Here is a 20,298-nt window from a genome sequence, read left to right as displayed (position 1 = left end):
CAGTATTCTACGCAGCCAATGTAGAGTTGCCCAAGGTTCCCAATATTGTCCCAGCTCACAATATGGCTGCCGTTAGTGTGGATAAGTGGCAGTTACACCTTAGGAAGGCTACATGTTGCATCTTCTTCCAGTAACGCCTTTGGGGTACCAAAGCAATGGGGATTTATAAAACAAACAAAAAAATAAACCTGCTAGCAACCAATCACACGTCAGATTTTACCAGTCGCTTGTAAACAGATGAAAGCCGACACCTGATTGGTACTCTCTAGCTTTCTCTAGATAGGGATCAGACAGCTTCAAAGGGGCGCAATTTGCTAATGCAGTTTATATGTCATCTACTGTGGTTCTGTGGTCGAGGTCTAATGACAATATAGCGTGAACTACAATATGGATGCCTGCCAGCTTGTGCTTTTGGTACTTGTGCAGTAGGCACCCATCATGGAACTGTTTGTGCCCTTTCAACGTCTTAATTACCTCAGACAAGTCATGCATTGTTTCACATGAGGCTTAAAACAAATCATACATTTCATTGATGAAAAACAATTCATCTCATTGTCGTTTTAGTTAGTTAAAAACTATTGGCTCCTGCTGTAAAGCGATCCTATCTCCTACATGTAGTGCAGGCAGCCATTTTGTGGGATAGAGCAATATTTGTGGAGAATAGTGCCTGCTTCTGATATGGAAGTAAACTAAATAAAGCAAGTAACTTTGAACCTGGGCAAACCATTTTGCAATGCAAAGAGAGCAAGCACATTTAAATTCATACTTGCCTAATATCCTGGAACAGCCGTGCCGCTAACGAAAGTCGCATGGCACTCCCGGCTGCCTGGTTAAGTTGGAAAGCCTCCCAGAGCAGCCTCAACCCCCGCCCCCCCCCCCCCCCCCTCGCCAACTTGCTTAGCAAAAGTGGGTGTGGTGATGATGTAATTGGCACTGAATTGTGTCATCATAGCCCCGCCCCCCATTTTACAATGCTGGTAATCTGGCCATTGTATAGCTAGGGGCGGGGCTGCAATGCCAATGACACCCCCCCTGTTGTGCCGACCTGGCTGCCCCCAGCCAGAATGTCGGCAGGTATGTTTATATTTAGTTCTGTGCAGGGTAAATACTGGCTGCTTTTGCATGTAGCCCACACATGTTAGACAGCTTTATTTTTGCACTGCAATTTAGATTTCAGTTAGGACATACCCCACCCAAATCTAACTTTCTCTGCACGTTACATCTGCCCCACCTGCAGTGCACATGGTTTTTCCCAGATGCATGGTTACTTGCTCTAAATCAGAATCAGGCACCTTGTGAATTCACTAGGACCCAGAATCAGAGGCTGAACACTGCATGGATGGGTAACATTTCTGGGACGGCTTGTTCATGCAGCTAAAGGCTCCCACATCCCAGCACTTCTCTCAGAAGGAAAAGTGGGAACCTCTCCTGAGCATACATGGGATCAAGCCCCTAGCAGCTGAACACCCTGCGTCACTGGCCCAGAGACCCCGCTGCACTTCATGAGCAATGTTCCTGAGGCCTGACTTATATTTGTGAGGCACAAATTCCAAGGCCATTTAGAGCTCAACAGGGCCAGGGTATCAGGAAAGAAGGGGGGGGGGGGGGGCAAATACTGGAGGTTAAGCCATATCCCTTTCAAAACTAATACTATAGGCACAGCTGACCCGGGCCCCTCCAACCAGTCTGGGCCCTGGTAACCAGGACCTGCTCCCCCCCCCTTTGTTAGTATGTCAGGTTGCATTATCAGAAATTTTGGTTCGGCCCACAAAATGGCTGCCTCCACTGTGTACAGGTTACAGGTGCAGTTTACGTTGTTTGTAGATAAACTAATATTGTCTAAAAGAGAATCCTGCCAAAACAAATGATAATGTAGAGCAAACTGTGAGACGGGGGGAGATTTATCAACACGTCTAAAAAGGAAAAGTGGAGCGGTTACTCATAGCAACGAATCAGATTCTAGCTGTAATTTTATGGAATACTAGATAAATAATAGCTAGAATCTGATTGGTTGCTATGGCCAACACATCTACTTTTACTCTTTAAAAGGTTTGATAAGTCTCCCCCTCAGTAATTCATTCAATACAGGTTTAAGCTGAACCAACCGTACAACTGTAGTGTGTCTGATCACCACGTGGCTCATCTGTGGACTGTAGTTAACCAACTCTTGGCTGCTAATGAGACTCTATAGGGTGAATTTACTACAGTGTGAATTTTTTTAGAAGTGGGGATGTTGGCCATATCAACCAATCAGATTCTACTTTTCATTCATCTAGCACCTTCTAGAAGATAATAGCTAGAATCTGTTGCTATGGGCAACTCTCAACTTCTAAAAAACTCACACTTTAGTAAATATCCCCCTTTGAGACATCACTGCCGGAGGAATCTATAACTAAGGCATTATATTAGCACAGTTCAGTGTCTCCAGGACAAATAAACGTTAATCTCCTCTAAAATGATCATATCTAGAACTTTCATTTACCCAAACCCGCAATTCCGCTTGATAATTCATAAAAAGTAATTCACGATTATCTAATCAGCACCAGGCATCAGGGTGGAAACAGCCAATATATAATATATTAAATAGCAATCTACGCTATCATCTTACTATAAAATAAACTATTTAGTAATCCTATATAAAAAGCCACCAGTTCTCAGAATCGCGGCCTTTGGTACACAAGAGATGTCGCTTGTTCTCAGTGCCACTGATTGATATGTTTATCATATTGCATGCCTTCTGTAAACTCTTGGGTCAAATCTCCCCTCCACATGCACTAATTAACCAATTACTGCAGCACAGACATTGCTCTGATCCACCTCCCGTCCAAAAATCTCTATCATAGTATGACGGCAGATACAAAAGAATACATAAACTACAAAACAAAGAGTCATAAGGGTTGGGATTCGCCTGGGTTGCGTTTGTGTCACATGATGTCATCCAAGAGGTTGGGACTGGCGACCCAATCAAGAGTTCTGGGCTCTGAAGCTGCCATAATCATGCACATAAACTGCTTGCCAGTCCTCCGATCTATGGGGTAGATAGTGGTAGGTGTGAACCTCTTATTGTTCTCTACGAACTCGCACAGCTGCTGGTAGATCTTGGGGTACTCATGGCGAAGGAAGACCCCCCTGATCCTAAGTTCCCTCTGGATATGTATAAAGCAAACCTCCCTTGCCTTCCTCCCCTCCTCTCCCTCCTTATCTAGGTCAGCTGTGCCTGGTGGTGGGGTCAGTATTAGGGTCTCCATGTCCTTTTCCTTTTTTGTGATCTTCCTCTCCGGGCTGGAAGAGGCTAAGGCTATTTTGGCATACTTGCGGACGGTGGGAACGTGGTGGGCCCTAGTGGAGAGTCGGTCAGGGCCGCTTTGTCCCACCGCCACAGTTACATTCAACAGAAAACATTCTTCAGGGTCGAACTGGTTGCCAGCTATTTGCAGTTCCTTGGCGTGTTCTCCAAGGTTGTCTGAGTAACTTTCGAGTTCCCTCAGAGACAGGTAGGTGGGAGACATGAGCAGGCCTTCCAGACCTAGCTGCAAAAAATTATCTGCTGAACCCGGGTTGGGAAAACCCAGGAAGAGCACCCCTCTCCCACGAGAGAGATAGCCCACCTTGGCGATTCGGGAGAAGGCTTTATGTACCTCAGTGTTCTCTCTGCAAAATTTTAGCACGTGGCGACAGACACTGCCCATGCGGCCGTAGATACAGCTCTCCTTGTGTATGTCCCAGTCCTCACGTCTGCAATTGCGGGAACAGTAGTAGGTGTAACAGCTATGGCAGGACTTGAAGTAGAGGCAGGCATTGAACATTGTCTCTGTGCGTCTACACTTGGCATTGGAACAGGTCAGTAGGTCATCTTCATCAGCACTGAGATCTGGAGAACAGTCCTCTAAGGGCTTATGGGGACTGATCACTGGCACCTCTGGAAAAGTCTCTCTCCTCTGACCCCTTTGGGAGTCAGGGAAGGTGGGAGTTGGCTGTTCCTTGAGGGGTCGGTTCTGCAAGAGATGAGTTATCTGCTCATAGTTCTCTGATTTCCGTGGAATTCCTATCATGTCCTCCTTAATTAACTTCCTCAACTGATCAGCCAGGGCATCTGCCTCACTGGGGCGGCGACTGGATGGTGGTTTATAATCTATCACCAGATCAGCAATTAGTTCATCAAGCTGTTCTAGGCTGCGGTGCCGAGAGGACCTGCTTGGCATTTTATCTTTGGTAGGGTAGGGGACATGTGCTGGGTAAGCTGGTGGTGAAACTCCAGAATCTATCACATCCCAGCTGGCTGATCGTCGATCACTTCTTCCCACTCCATTGGCTCTTAAGTCATTATCGGTGATGGTAATCTCCGGGGTAACGAACCACGAGCGGCCTGTTGTGTACCTTCCGCCGCCCCCATCTGTATGCATCTTCTCCATGATGGAATTCTCTGAGAGGGAGAGGGCGGCATAACGCTTTGGAGAACAAGACAGATTAACAACCACAGGCTGGCGTCTATCGTCTGGAGATAAGGCACGTCGCTCACGGCACAACAAATTCTCATAGCTACGGCCTCGCGACAATGGGTCCTCTTTCCGCCCACCGGTGTTTAAAATATTGTCCCATGAACGGGAGTAGTTTCTGGAATCAGTCCCAAGTCTTTGCTGGTTCATGCTGTAAGAAGCGTGCCAAGAGGAAAGCATTGCCTCCCTTCCAGCCGTGTGCGTGGGAAACTGAGGCATCTGAATGGGTTGGTAAGATATTGGGCTCTGGTCCGGAAAATACCACTCACTGAATTGCAGGGGCTGTGTGCTCCTTGGATATGGGTATGTCCTGGACAGTGCTTCCCTTTCAGAATACTTTGCTATATCCTCCGTAAAGTAGAGTTTTGATGAAGTACTTTGAACTGGATAAGATCTCGGGTCTTCCCCATAAAGGCTTTTGGTGGGGGCACTACGAGGAGGGTAAAACCGGGGATCCTCGCCATAAAACGTCCTTATTGGGGCTTCCTGAATAGGATACGGTCTAGGGTCCTCAAAGTAAAAAGTCCTTGGAGGCAAAGTAGGGTTCTCATCTGCATAATATGAGTGCGCAGAAACCCCAGGGTCAGGATATGGACGGGGATAATATCCCCTGTTTTTGACAGGAATGGTTTGGCTGAAGTTGGAGTCTTCGTCAGTATAGAAGAATGCGGTAGGGATCGTGGGGCTGACATACTGTCCACAGTCCCGGTTGGTGTATTGTGTGAAATCTCTTGGTGAAGCAACACTTTGGTAAGGAATACCTCGCACATCCGGTATATACATCTCTCCCCCTGGAGTGCAAGCAAAGTGGGTCATTCTAGGGTCAACACTGTAGGAATCACTTGGTGTGGGGGTACGCGACACAGACATCAGTCTTGCATTTGGCACAGCTAGGCTCCTGGGGGTGCCCGGTTGCCTTGTACAGTGCTGTGCCTCCCCCCAAGCCTGGCAGGGGGCAGAAGTGTGAGCAGCATGCTGAAGGACTGCATCATCAGGCTTTATGTCCACCCGGCACCGCACGTGAGGGCTAGAGTTTGGTTTCCCAACGTGAGGCTCCTCCATGCAGTTGTTGCTGACACACAGGGGTGAGATGCGACTGGCACTGTTGCGCTGTGGTTGTAATTTTATGGGGTGCACCTCACTCATTAGTACTTTTGTAGGTGCATAAGTCACCTCCCTTTTGGGAGAGGACACCGATTTCTGAGGTTCTCTTGAAGCTCTGGCAACTTCTCTGCCCCTTCTGGCAGTCGGCGGAGGGGACTGAGAAGAAGACATCTGTATTGGAACTGATGTGAAGGTGGTTTTAACCCGAGGAGCGCTCTTCGACCTCGGCCTCCTTCTTGGTTCTTTGGCCGGATCTCTGGCAGTGTCCATCCCTTGGGAAGTATATTGTGTGTCGGCCCTGGCTGTGGATCTCCTACCCACAGGCTGGTTAGATGGTTCTGGCGTTCCGGCACGCCTGTGAGCTCCTCGTTGGTAAGTTTCCATGACTGGTGGGTTAGGCAACTGGTCGTCTAAAGATTCGAGGAAGTCAAAGCTGCGGCAGTGCCGCTTGTTGAACGGTGGCTGGTGAACTTCCCTGTGGCTGGACATGAATCTGTCACATTGTGCAAAAGAGCAGGGGCTTCGGGAATCAACGTTCAGTCTCACCTTGACGTCTGGGTAAACCGTAGAAACGAGTAGGTCAGGCGGGTCGGTTCGTGTCATTTTAATGAAGCGTAGCCGTGGTGTAGAGTGGCTTTTACCTCATCTCAACGATATGATCTGTAAAGCAGAGTAGGAGAAGTCAGTTCTCTCACAAATCCCCTATATTCTGTCATGTACAGATATATATACAACATATTCTACTCATCAATTCTAGGACGCCATATTGCTTCAAGTACAACCGAGAATTCAGGCTTTGTAGGTGTTCGGTAAGGAAAACTTAAACTCAAAAACTAAAAAATGTAGCAGGCCTTGGAGAGACATGAATTGGAGATGTTTCCCAATCAACTTCTGTCAATTATCTAGCACAGTTAAGATGATCAGTTGCTGTGAGCAACTACATCACTTTATCTGTCTCTGAGGCTTGATAGCTCTCCCCTGTATCACAGGCAAAAATGCAGAAGACCCTCAGAAAATTGCACAACCCATGGATCCCCATACATATGAGGCCCATACATAGGGCCTTGATCCAGGATATAAAGTTGCATACCGATTTCCCAGATTCAACTGCCAAGCAATTGGGCCTGATCCATTGTGAAGCCTGAATTGTGTAACATTACATTTTCACTAAAAGAAATGTGTAGTGGATGTTATAATGGTGAGGTGGGGAGTGGGGGGCACTGTAATGTGGCACAATTGGATCCGCTCATTGTAATGTGGAGGGCACTATTATGTTATATCATAACATGGAACTTTTTTCAAATCCCGGGTACGGGATTGAAAAAAGGTCAATCCCAGGATTCCCGGGATACGCAGAACTGGGTTAAAGACACGCCCACCGTGCACAAATACTCACCATCGCGGGTGGGAACCGGGCGGCGAGGTGTGGTCCTGGCGTTTGGCGTCAGACTCACCATCATGGGTGGGAGGGCTGCGGGCGGCAAGGTGCGGCGGTGAGGTGCGGCCCGGGTGGCTAGCATCAGACTGCGCAGCGTGACCTCTGACATCATATCATGCTGCACAGTACACACTGCTGGGGGCACGGTGAGCCAGAAGGAGGGAGCCGGGCAGCGTCTAAGCCTCCTGAGGACGCTCAACGCTGCCCGGCATTAAAAAAAAAACAATGGGGCAGCTAAATCCTGTTATCCCCGGGATTGGAGCTTCCAAATCCGGAATTGAATCCCGGACTTTTTTGGCCTAAATCCTGGGATCTCGCCAATCCCTATCCCGGGATTGGCCTCCCAAATTACATACTAAGAACTGGGGCAAATTTGTAGACAGTGACTGTGCGAAAATATGCAAATGTCGCTGACTCCTGGATTGGTAGTGACACGCCCACTGGTGACTGAGCGGATCCCGGCGGCTGCGTACAAAGACGCAGCATCTGGCACAGATCAGTTGATTATGGAAGTTTTGAGGGGCCCTACGATCGCGCAGCATGGCCGCAGGAAGTAACACATCGGGGACATTGTAACTGCATCCAGGATCTGTCAGAAGCTATAACACGCCCACAAAATGGTCGCAACACACCTGCGTTTTTGCTGCTTTTCCCGTTACCTCCCCCAAATGGTTCCTGACTGACAATCACTTGACAGTCAACTTATTCGTAAAGTGCGCAGCTGCCCGATAATTGCTCACCCGTGAAAATATTGGGTTTGCGTACAGCTCTGAATCAGGCCCCTCTGTACATTAAATACTACATCATTCCAATATCGCACATGGGGCCTGATCCCGATGCGGTCGCAATGCCGCCGCAGCAGCCATCCTTTTCAGCGATGGATCTGCGAGGCATCGCAAAGTGTAGCAGCCGCCCACAACTGAACAGAGATGCCCATCGAACCTATCACAGCATCGTACTCCGTCGCATCCGCGATGCAGCTGCAATGGACACAGACCCCCTGAGTGCCGCCTCGGCTGTGCAGAATAGGCGCGGGAGCTGCAACGCTGACACGCACCAAAACACACCCTGAAAACAGTCACAACACATCTGCCTTTTTTGCAGACCCTTCCCATTTCCTCCCCCAAATGGCCTTTTACTGTCAATCACTCTGCGGTTGATTGCTCAATGCGAGCGTCATTGCAGCGGTGCCTTGGCACCAGTGACGTGCGGTGAGGCAGAGCCTCTCCTGTCATACTAACGTATACTCAAGAGTTTTGACTATACAAAGTATATGAAGCATGCAAAGAATATATTACAAATATCTTCTATGTATTATGCTAATCATTTATAGTCAAAAGTCTGGAGTAAAAACTCTATGAAAGGTGAGGCACTGCGCCCCCCATACCTCCCCCGGCCAACCTTTTCCACACATCTCTGATCACAACTCACCAAATTTCCAGCAGTATATAATACCCACATGTATATATACTGCTGCACCTGTATATAATACCCAAATGTATATATACTGCTGCACCTGTATATAATACCCACATGTATATACTGCTGCACCTGTGTATAATGCCCACATGTATATACTGCTGCACCTGTGTATAATGCCAACATGTATATACTGCTGCCCCTGTGTATAATGCCCACATGTATATATACTGCTGCACATGTGTATAATGCCCACATGTATATACTGCTGCACCTGTATATAATACCCACATGTATGTATTGCTGCACCTGTGTATAATACCCACATGTATATACTGATGCCCCTGTGTATAATGCCCACATGTATATACTGCTGCACCTGTGTATAATGCCCACATGTATATACTGCTGCACCTGTATATAATACCCACATGTATGTACTGCTGTACCTGTGTATAATGCCCACATGTATATATACTGCTGCACCTGTATATAACACCCACATGTATATTCTGCTGCACCTGTGTATAATGCCCACATGTATATACTGCTGCACCTGTATATAATACCCACATGTATGTACTGCTGCACCTGTGTATAATACCCACATGCATATACTAATGCCCCTGTGTATAATGCCCACATGTATATACTGCTGCACCTGTATATAATACTCACATGTATATTCTGCTGCCCCTGTGTATAATACCCACATGTATATACTGCTGCACCTGTGTATAATACCCACATGTATGTACTGCTGCACCTGTGTATAATACCCACATGTATATACTAATGCCCCTGTGTATAATGCCCACATGTATATACTGCAATCTTTCATTAAGAAAAATTGCAACATACATTACATAAATATGGTAAAACTCATAAAAATAGGACATACAATATACATTGAATTGTTGCCCAATAATCCAAACCAAAAAGCAACAAAGCTTGTATAACTATACGCAATTTCAAAATTGCTTAACATCTAAGCAAAAAAACAACCTACTGTATTCGAACAACACATATCATAACCATAAGCAATGAAAAGATGAATGAAGTCTTTTAGTCACATGCAAACCGCTTTAATTAAAAAAACAGAAAAAAGAAAATCTACGGGAAGGTGAAGGATAGGAAGCCATAAGATGAACAAGAAAAGGACTTCTGCTACCCACTCAAGGGGGTTTCAGGTGGCGCCAGAGCCTGGACCACCCAACAGCATCCAACCTCTTCCTATCCATATCCATCATCCTCTTAACCTCGTGCAGAATATTTCCCACCACCTCCTCACAGGGGAGGACCTTTGCTCTGAGGGAAACCTGACACCGTGCACCCCATGTGTGAAACCTAACGGCTAAACTAACTATAAAAATTGTGGTTAAATCAAACCTTCTATACCCTTTGAACGCCCCATAAACCCACTCAGGGTAACTAAGCCCCGAAAGGCACGGGATGCGTAAGGCCCTTGATACCGCTCTGTAAACCTTTATATTGAAGGGACACTGGAGGAAATGGTCCATTGTCTCCACCTCCCCTAGACATTCCTCACGTGGGCAGCCACGATCATTGGCACTTCGACACTTGAGGTTACCCCGCACATAAAGCCTCCCTTGGAAAGAAAGCCAGGCAATATCTCTGAACTTCAGTGGGATTCTTTGAGAATTAATCAAAGACAACCCATCTGAGCAGACACTGCCTGGGCAGTCCCTTAACGACAGCGGAGCATAAAAGTGAGTCCGCAAAATTCTTCTCTCCAACTCCCTTCTAGAGAAGTTTTTGACTTCACCCACCTCCAGCCCCCAAAGCCTCGTCATCTTCAAGCACAGTATAACGTAGATCGGGAGGTAGCCATGCCGGACTCGAAAGGTTTTTACTTGGCCACCATCCATCCATAACCTGAGGAAGGGAAACACCCAGGCCCTAAAACTCTCTACCCATCGAGGGGGAGTTCTTAGAAACAAACTCCCTAGATTCAGTTTTAAAAACGTTGTAGCAAAAAACACCACAGGGTTGACCATACTCAGCCCCCCCTGTTCCCTCGATCTGTAGGTGATCCCTCTCTTGACCAGATTCATTCTATTCCCCCATAACATCAGGAAGAATAAAGAATTCATCTTGGTCCACAAAGACTGTGTCAAGAAGCACACATAACTGACATACAGAAAAAGCGGAATCAGATAGGTTTTGCATAAGTCAACCCTCTCCCTGAGAGAAAGTTGCCACCTTCTCCAGGACTGCACCTTCCTGGTAGCATCTTCCAGCCTCTTCTCCCAATTCTGAGTGGCATAATCACCACGGCCAAATTTGATACCTAGAATTTTTATCTCTGGACTGGTGCGGGGGAGGCTATCCGGAAGGGTAAATTCATCACCTTCCTCCCCCATCCAGAAAGCTTCACACTTATCCTGATTGATTCGGGAGCACGAAGCCTCAGAGTACTCACAGATAAGATGTTGCATGCCACGTGCCTCTGCCACAGATGACAGGACCACAGTAACATCGTCTGCATAGGCCACCACCCTCAGCGGCAACCCAGGGCCCAGCTGAACCCCTGCCACAGCACCGCTCTCAATCCTCCGCACAAAAGGATCAATTGCAAATACATATAGAAGGGGGCTCAGGGGACACCCCTGACGGACACCCGAGTCGACCGCAAAAGCAGGGCCTACCCAGCCATTGACAAGTGGGAAGCTCTCAGCCTGATTGTAAATGACACGTAGCCAATCTACCACCCTCGCTGGAAGACCATACCTCTCCAGCACAGCCCACAGGTACTGATGATTAACTCGGTCAAAAGCCTTGGACTGATCCAATGCCAGCAAATACTTGCCCCATTTTTCAGCACGACATTGCTCCACAGCCTCCCGGATGCCAAGGACAGCACTAAAGGTGCTTCGGCCTTTTACAGTGCAATGCTGAGACGGCGAAAGTAACAGCCCGGAAACTTCCATCAGACGATTAAAAAGTACCTTTGCCAGAATCTTTCTGTCCGTATTGAGAAGAGCGATGGGGCGCCAGTTCTCAACACGCACCGGGTCCCTACCTTTAGACAATAATATGAGAGCAGAGGATCTCATAGAGGGAGGGAGTGATCCCTTACCCAGGCTTTCATTAAATACCTCCATGAGATGAGGAGCCAATATGTCTGAAAAAGCTTTAAAAAATTCAGATGTTAACCCATCTGGGCCCGGAGATTTTTTAATAGACAAACCGTCTATGGCTCTCTTGACCTCCTCCACTGTCACATCACTGCCCAAAGAGTCAAAAGAAGGATCAAGTTGCTCAAGTCCAGGTGTCTCCCTCAGAAACTGATCCATCCTCTCTCTGATGAGTGGCTGCTCAGACAAAAGGCTGGAGTAATAGGACCTGATGACTCCCAAAATACCCTCCCTGTCTTCATGAAGAGTACCCTGGTCATCAAACAGGCCCCGGACCTCCCTCAAATCAACTGATTTTCTGCAACTCTGGTAGGGATCAGGCGAGTGGTACTTTCCATAATCCCTCTCCAGAATCAAAGAAGCCAGGCGATCGTACTGATATTTCTTCATCTGAGCCTTCACACGGGAGATTTCCCCACTATCTCCACGCTCAGAGATCAAGAAATCCAGTTTCTTTCTCAGGCTTTGGTAGATACATCTTTTTGTCAAGTTTTTCCTGGCTACCAGCCTTTGAAAAAGCCTTCGAGTCCTCTTTTTACACTCCTCCCACCACTCAGACCTACTCCAACCAGCCTCCAGAAGTGTTTCCTGTAGTTGAAGAAAGTCTCTAAAGGACTGTCTAACTCCCTCCTCCTTTAGGAGCTCGGAATTCAAACGCCAAAGGCCCCGCCCTTTCTGAGGGGTTTCTGAGACGTTCAAAGCAACACACAGAAAAACGTGATCGGAGAACTCTACTGGCTTTGTCTCAGGAGGCAAAGTTTTCGAGGACTCCTTAACAAAAAACCTATCTATCCTAGATCTACGACTACCACAATGATAGGTGAAACCTGTGAGGTCTGGGAAATGGCGAACGTGCACATCCACCAGACCAGCCTCTCTAACCATGCTAACTAGAAAATTGGAATCATAGCCCAGGGTCGCCTTTGTGTCCCCTCTGTCTTTTGGCCTAATGACGGTGTTAAAATCACCTCCAAAGACAATCTGCCGGGCCGTAAAAAGAAACCGTTTTATCTCCCTGAAAAGACATTTCCTGTCCCACTTTGAATGGGGCCCATAGATGTTTATTAGCCTCAGGTCATGTCCTCTCAGGTTGACATCTAAAAACCATGCACCTACCTACCTGTAAATCTATAATCCTGTGCACGTTTACCATATCAGTAAAAAGCACTGCCAACCCACTGGACGCCTCGGCCGCAAGAGACCAGAAGGAAGGTCCCCGCTTCCACTGACACTTGGCCCGATGGAGTGTGGCCAAGTCACCTACCCTGGTCTCCTGCAAAAATAAAAAGTCAACATCAACCGTGTTGAAAAAATCGAAGGCCAAGAAACGAGCACGTTCAGAAAACACGGAAGCCACATTAATGGTGGCACATCGTATAGGTTGGGGATCCATGTTTCTTGGATTATAGAGGTAGGACCCCATTCACTTTTTCTTTGCTTGTCTTTTAGAATCCTCATCCGAGGATCCTACTCTTTTACACGTAACCCCGAAGGGAAGAACATCCTCATCGGACAAGGAGATTTCTTCCACCTCCCCCTCCTCCACCCCACCAACAACTGAGACCGCAGTCTCACAGAACAGACCCTTAGATCCCTGTACAACAACACCCTCCCTAATATCACACCCCTCCCCATTTGCAACCCTGTCTGGGGAAGGATCCGGATCAGGGACTTTTGGGGCAATAATACAAGAACCGCCCCCAGGATCATCCCCACCAGAGGACGCCAAAGGAGAATAGGTAAGGCTCCCCGCCTCAAGGCTAGGAGTCTCCTCCACCACCATCACCTCTCCCGGAGATTGAGGGGCCTTCCCCTCTGAACTCTGCACTACCTCAACCTTATTTAATAACGGTACCAAGGCCTGGCTTAACTCTGTCCCTGTAGGATCCCACTCTAGATCCCCCTGAGAACTATCTAAGTGCTTGGTTTTGCTCTGAACTTTACCACATCCCCCCTTTTCCTGTTTAGCTTTGACCGTAACTGCCACCCCATCAACAGACAGATTAGAGGCCTGTTTTGGCTTTTTACTTTTAGAAGTATTCGGAACAAACACTAGCTCTTTTCCCCCAACCATGACTACCTCCCCCTCATCCTCATCATCAGCAGAGGACAAAACGTCAAACCTATTAGAGCATACAATGTCCACCCCCTTCTTTTTCAGCTTCTTCCTCCTGCCTTTACTCACTGACTGAAAAGATGCTTCCCCCCTTTCGACCTGGACTTTCCCTACCCCACCAGCTTCTAGTTTTCTCAACATATCCTGATGCTGTAAAGCAACCACCATGTTATCCTCATGACTGGGCCTGATTTCTAGTGCCTCCTCAACCACCCCTGCATCATGATTATGCAATGCTTTAGGGCACCGACTATAGGGATGGCCATCCGCTGCGCAGAGATTGCACCTCACCTTATTACACTCACGGGACCCGTGCCCCATCTGGCCACACAAAGCACATTTAACAACCGTACAATCATTACTAAGGTGGCGAAAGTCACCACACTTGTGACAAGTTCTGGGCTGCCCAGGATAGAAGCACTGAAGCCGGTCACGGCCAATATAAGCAGCAGATGGTATGTGCTTAGTCTCAGCCCCTACCTGGTGCAACCTCACAAAGGTCGAATAGGCACCACCCCAGACCCCCTTAGTGTAATCAAATTTCTCAAGTGGGGACAACACTGTGCAGGACCTGGACAACCAATATACGATATCCGCAGACGGTAGTGACTCATTGCGCACCAGAACAGTAATCTTTACCCTATCCTGCCTGGTGATGGTGTTGGTTTTTAAATGGCAGTATGGCTCCTTGGTCTTGTTCTTCTCCCATTGGGAGCCAAAAGCTTGCAAGCCATTCAGGGAGAGGAAGCTCAGATCAAAGTCGGGAGTTCTCACCGGATGGATGCACGCAAAAAGGTCTGCGGCCCTAAAACCCAGCGAGAATACTATATCCAAGAACTCCGACTTTGAAGGAGCCTCCCCTTCCCCTACCCATCTAAACTGAACCACATTACGCCTTTTTATAGGCTGACCCCCACTTACCCCAAGCTGAGGACCAGTACTAGCCCAACCAGAACCCTCCAAAGTTTTGGCATATGAACCAGATCCTGGTCTAACCACAGGAGAGATTACAGGGAGACCCTTGGGTGCTTGAACATTTACCTTCTTACTGACCTCTATACCCGCACTACCAGCCCCACCAGCCATCCTAGTTTGGCTTGCCTGGATCAAGCTTACGGCCGCTAAAGCCCTCATAGGCATATCCATATCTCCGTAAACTGTTTCTACTAGTGTAGTCTCCTCAGGGGTTAAGCTGCTTTTATCAACTGCCGGCAGTCCTTGGGCCAAACTTTGCCCAGTTTTTAATATGGCTTCATACTCCGGAATTCCCATTGATGCAGTTAATGATGTCACTCGTGATGTCACACATGATGCGTCTTTGGCCCCGCCCCCCTCAGCCACCACAGCGACTAAGCCAGAGCCAGTCGCTGCTGGCTTACAGGGAGAGCCAGCCTCAGCATCTACCACGGCCCGCGCCGTCCCCATATCCGCAGCTTCAGAGACAAGTGCATCGGGAGCAAGTCCACAGGAAGCAGTAGCAGCCACCAGAGCTCCGGCACCCGCCGTCACCCCGGCAGCCACCATGCCCCCTGCCCTGCCACCACCCAGCACTCTCTCTGGGAGAGACGCCTCCCCCTCATGGAAAGCACAGGATGACATCATCGCAGGGTTCCCCTCGGTATCCACGGCACCAGACGCAATCCCAGAGGTTTCACCTCCATCATGGCCCACGATATCCACCACTTCTTCCGCAGTCTGGCTGCCCACTTCCATGTCTTCCACTGGAACTATGAGCCCAGATGCCGCCACAGAACCGACCGGGCCGCCATCACATCCGCCATCTTGTCCTGGTATGGACTCTAGCAGTGCTTTTTCCTTTTGCAATAGAGCCTGATCCTGCAACATTTTAATCCTCTTTTTAACTGCAGCCAAAGTGTCATTCAGCTCCCAAAGTTCATCTTTCAGGGCAACTCTCTCCCATCTGCTGCTACAGTTAAGCCTTCTTTTTTTATAAGTAATGCGGGAGTATATACGGTTCTGCTCCATTCTTAATTCCTCTAGACCAGGCCTGGCCAACCCGTGGCTCTCCAGCTGTTGTAAAACTACAAGTCCCATCATGCTTTGCTACAGTTTTGCTATTAGGGAAGGCTAAAACTGTGGCAGGGCATGCTGGGATGTGTAGTTTCACAACATCTGGAGAGCCACAGGTTGGCCAGGCCTGCTCTAGACTCATATTCATGTATTTATCACTAGAGGATGTTGAATCCTCCAGGCTGCAATCAGAAACCTCAGCAACTCCACCTGCAGCACTAACCCCCGCCCCACCACAGGCAAGTTCATTCACCTTATCACCTCCCTGGGTTATCTCACCCAGAGAGCCAGCATCCTGCGGTTTGGGGGTCTCCAGTTGGGGATCCTGTTTCATCACCGGACCCACAATCACTGGAAACGCTGTACTGTCCAAATCCTCCAGCACTGAGGCTTCCACTGCAATCGGTAGGTCAGAATTCCCAGGGCCTCCCTCAGGCCTTGCAGCCTGGGACTCTCCGTCATCCTCCTCCCCAGGAGGATCCATCCTCCCCTGGGAGGCTCCCAGGGGAAACACTGCAGGCTTTTAAGAAGAACCAGGGCCTAGGAGCTATACACTGTGCATCTGTGTATAATGTCCACATGTATATATACTGCTGCACATGTGTATAATGCCCACATGTATATATTGCTGCACCTGTGTATAATGCCCAGATGTACATTCTGCTGCAACTGTGTATAATGCCCACATGTATACACCGCTGCCCCTGTGTATAATGCCCACATGTATATACTGCTGCACCTGTGTATAATGCCTACATGTATATACTGCTGCACCTGTATATAATACCCACATGTATATACTGCTGCACCTGTGTATAATGCCCACATGTATGTACTGCTGCACCTGTATATAATACCCACATGTATGTACTGCTGTACCTGTGTATAATGCCCACATGTATATACTGCTGCACCTGTGTATAATGCCTACATGTATATACTGCTGCACCTGTGTATAATGCCCACATGTATATATACTGCTGCACCTGTATATAATACCCACATGTATATTCTGCTGCACCTGTGTATAATGCCCACATGTATATACTGCTGCCCCTGTGTATAATGCCCACATGTATATACTGCTGCCCCTGTGTATAATGCCCAAATGTATATATATACTGCTGCACCTGTGTATAATGCCCACATGTAGATACTGCTGCACCTGTATATAATACCCACATGTATGTACTGCTGCACCTGTGTATAATGCCTGTATGTACTGCTGCACCTGTGTATAATGCCTACATGTACTGCTGCACCTGTGTATAATGCCCACATGTATATACTAATGCCCCTGTGTATAATGCCCACATGTATATATACTGCTGCACATGTGTATAATGCCCACATGTATATACTGTTGCACCTGTGTATAATGCCCACATGTGTATATATACTGCTGCACATGTGTATAATGTCCACATGTATATACTAATGACCCTGTGTATAATGCCCACATGTATATATACTGCTGCACATGTGTATAATGCCCACATGTACATTCTGCTGCAACTGTGTATAATGCCCACATGTATACACCGCTGCCCCTGTGTATAATGCCCACATGTATATACTGCTGCACCTGTGTATAATGCCTACATGTATATACTGCTGCACCTGTATATAATACCCACATGTATATACTGCTGCATCTCTGTATATTGCCTACATGTATATACTGCTGCATCTGTGTATAATGCCCACATGTATATACTGCTGCATCTGTGTATAATGCCCACATGTATATACTGCTGCATCTGTGTATAATGCCCACATGTATATACTGCTGCACCTGTGTATAATGCTCACATGTATGTACTGCTGCACCTGTGTATAATGCCTACATGTATATACTGCTGCATCTGTGTATAATGCCCACATGTATACACTGCTGCATCTGTGTATAATGCCCACATGTATATACTAATGCCCCTGTGTATAATGCCCACATGTGTATATATACTGCTGCACATGTCTATAATGCCCACATGTATATACTAATGCCCCTGTGTATAATGCCCACATGTATATATACTGCTGCACATGTGTATAATGCCCACATGTATATACTGCTGCCCCTGTGTATAATGCCCACATGTATATACTGTTGCACCCGTGTATAATGCCCACATGTATATACTGCTGCACCTGTATATAATGCCCACATGTATATACTGCTGCACCTGTGTATAATGCCCACATGTATATACTGCTGCCCCTGTGTATAATGCCCACATGTATATACTGCTGCCCCTGTGTATAATGCCTACATGTATATACTGCTGCACCTGTGTATAATGCCCACATGTATATACTGCTGCCCCTGTGTATAATGCTCACATGTATATACTGCTGCACCTGTGTATAATGCCCACATGTATATACTGCTGCACCTGTGTATAATGCCTACATGTATATACTGCTGCACCTGTGTATAATGCCTACATGTATATACTGCTGCACCTGTGTATAATGCTCACATGTATATACTGCTGCACCTGTGTATAATGCTCACATGTATATACTGCTGCACCTGTGTATAATGCTCACATGTATATACTGCTGCACCTGTGTATAATGCTCACATGTATATACTGCTGCACCTGTGTATAATGCTCACATGTATATACTGCTAAACCTGTGTATAATGCCAACATTTATATACTGCTGCACCTGTGTATAATGCCTACATGTATATACCGCTGCCCCTGTGTATAATGCCCACATGTATATACTGCTGCACCTGTGTATAATGCCCACATGCACCCTTGGACTGATATATTGTGTGAAAATCTGACTCTGGTACTAGCCAGTGCCTCCTCAGCCATTTACCTCACTGCATGTCACTGCTTGGCGCATGCCAACTGTGGTCGCAAAGCATACGCTGTCTGAAGATAATCGCTCAATTGCGACACCATTGAAGTTGCGACCACATCTGAAAAAAAGGCCCATGATCCACAAGAACACTCACGTTATTCTAGAAAGATAAATATTGTACATACTGTACATCAGACACATATGTACAGTGCATTAATGTTATAATCTATCTGTCTAGTGACTGGGATTATAAATGTAGAAGCAAAATAAACACTTTTATTAGTTCTATACACCAGACATAGGTGGTTGTTCGCTCGCTAGCAGATTTTAGCAGCATTGCACACTCTAGGCCGCCGCCCTCTGGGAGTGTATTTTAGCTTAGCAGAATAGCGAATGAAAGATTAGCAGAACTGCTACTAAATATTTTCTTGCAGTTTCTGAGTAGCTCCAGACCTACTCCTAGATTGCTATCAGCTCAGTCCGTTTAGTTCCTGGTTTGACGTCACAAACACACCCTGCGTTCGGCCAGCCACTCCCCCGTTTCTCCAGCCACTCCTGCGTTTTTCCCTGACACGCCTGCGTTTTTTAGCACACTCCCGGAAAACGCTCAGTTACCACCCAGAAACGCCCCTTTCCTGTCAATCATTCACCGATCAGCAAAACGACTGAAAAAGCGCCGCACGAACACCAGCAAATCTACTAAGTTTTGTGTTAAATAACTTAGCGCATGCGCATTTAGCAACAAATCGCAGCATAGCAAAAATCGGCAACGAGCGAACAACTCGGAATGACCACCATAAAACATACAGTTTTCAAGTAAAGAGGGACAAAGGAAATCGAGTCCAACAGAGGGGTCGCCCCCTGCAGGGAGGGCCAGGTAGTACACCCTATAGCGAGACAGACATGCAGCATTGCACAACTTACCAGAGTGCAGGGAATCTACATTTTAGTTAATAACAGCCTTACGCAATGTGACTTTACCCTGCCACACAGCTCTGGTCCGTGGCCAGGGGCAGGCTTCGTGTTGCCTAGGTTTTGGCTGGCAATCTCTGATAGTAGTAATTTAGAGGAGACTTTGACAGCCGTGCCACCTCCTGGATAATGTCACTCGCCCTTTCCACAAATTCTGCAAAGTAATGACAGCTACTGCACAGTGCGATGTGTTCTCTTCTGTATGCTGGATATAACAATGCGCCCAAATGTTTTACTAAATGAAACAGACTGCAGTGTATTATGTATTATCCACCACCTCTGCTCTATATGAACTGGTCAGACCTTCCAAAACTCTGACTGTCAGGACAAAGGTGCCAACAGCCAGGATGGTGGGACAGACCTCCTAAATCGATAGTGTCCTGGTCATATTGGGTATAATACGCTGGCCACTCTGGAAGGTAAATGCTGGTCAATTTGAATAATAACATCTTGGTCGTTGTATGATGACTGTGTTAGACGCAAATGTGTAAAACCCTCATGGACAAAAGCCATAATGGGTCTAGTTAGAAGGGGAGAATGGTTATATGGATATGGCTTAAAGGGCCTGCCTCGGGGGGAAATAGCTGTATGAGTATAGCTCAAAAAGAGAATCACTGTATAGACATGACTTGAAAGGAAAATGGTTGTATGAGTATGACTAAGGGAGAATGGTCACATGGGTATGACTAAGGGAGAATGGTCGTATGGGCGTGACTTGATAAGTGAATGGCCATACAGGTATAC

The 20,298-nt window shown here is 47.2% G+C and overlaps 1 protein-coding gene across 1 annotated transcript in view; it reads right to left on the bottom strand.

Annotated features, from left to right (window-relative positions):
• Positions 1-865: 865 nt before the first annotated feature.
• AJM1 (apical junction component 1 homolog) overlaps positions 866-20,298 on the bottom strand; it is a 35,838-nt gene continuing 16,405 nt past the window's right edge. The window contains exon 3 of the mRNA XM_063936242.1: positions 866-6,260. Coding sequence (XP_063792312.1) covers positions 2,925-6,203 — 3,279 coding nt within the window. The 5' untranslated portion in view covers positions 6,204-6,260 and the 3' untranslated portion in view covers positions 866-2,924. The remainder of the gene's footprint in view (positions 6,261-20,298) is intronic.

The sequence above is a fragment of the Pseudophryne corroboree genome, chromosome 8 (genome assembly GCF_028390025.1).
Source record: "Pseudophryne corroboree isolate aPseCor3 chromosome 8, aPseCor3.hap2, whole genome shotgun sequence".
In the NCBI taxonomy this organism is placed as follows: Eukaryota; Metazoa; Chordata; class Amphibia; order Anura; family Myobatrachidae; genus Pseudophryne; species Pseudophryne corroboree.
This window is presented reverse-complemented; position numbering and strand designations above follow the sequence as displayed.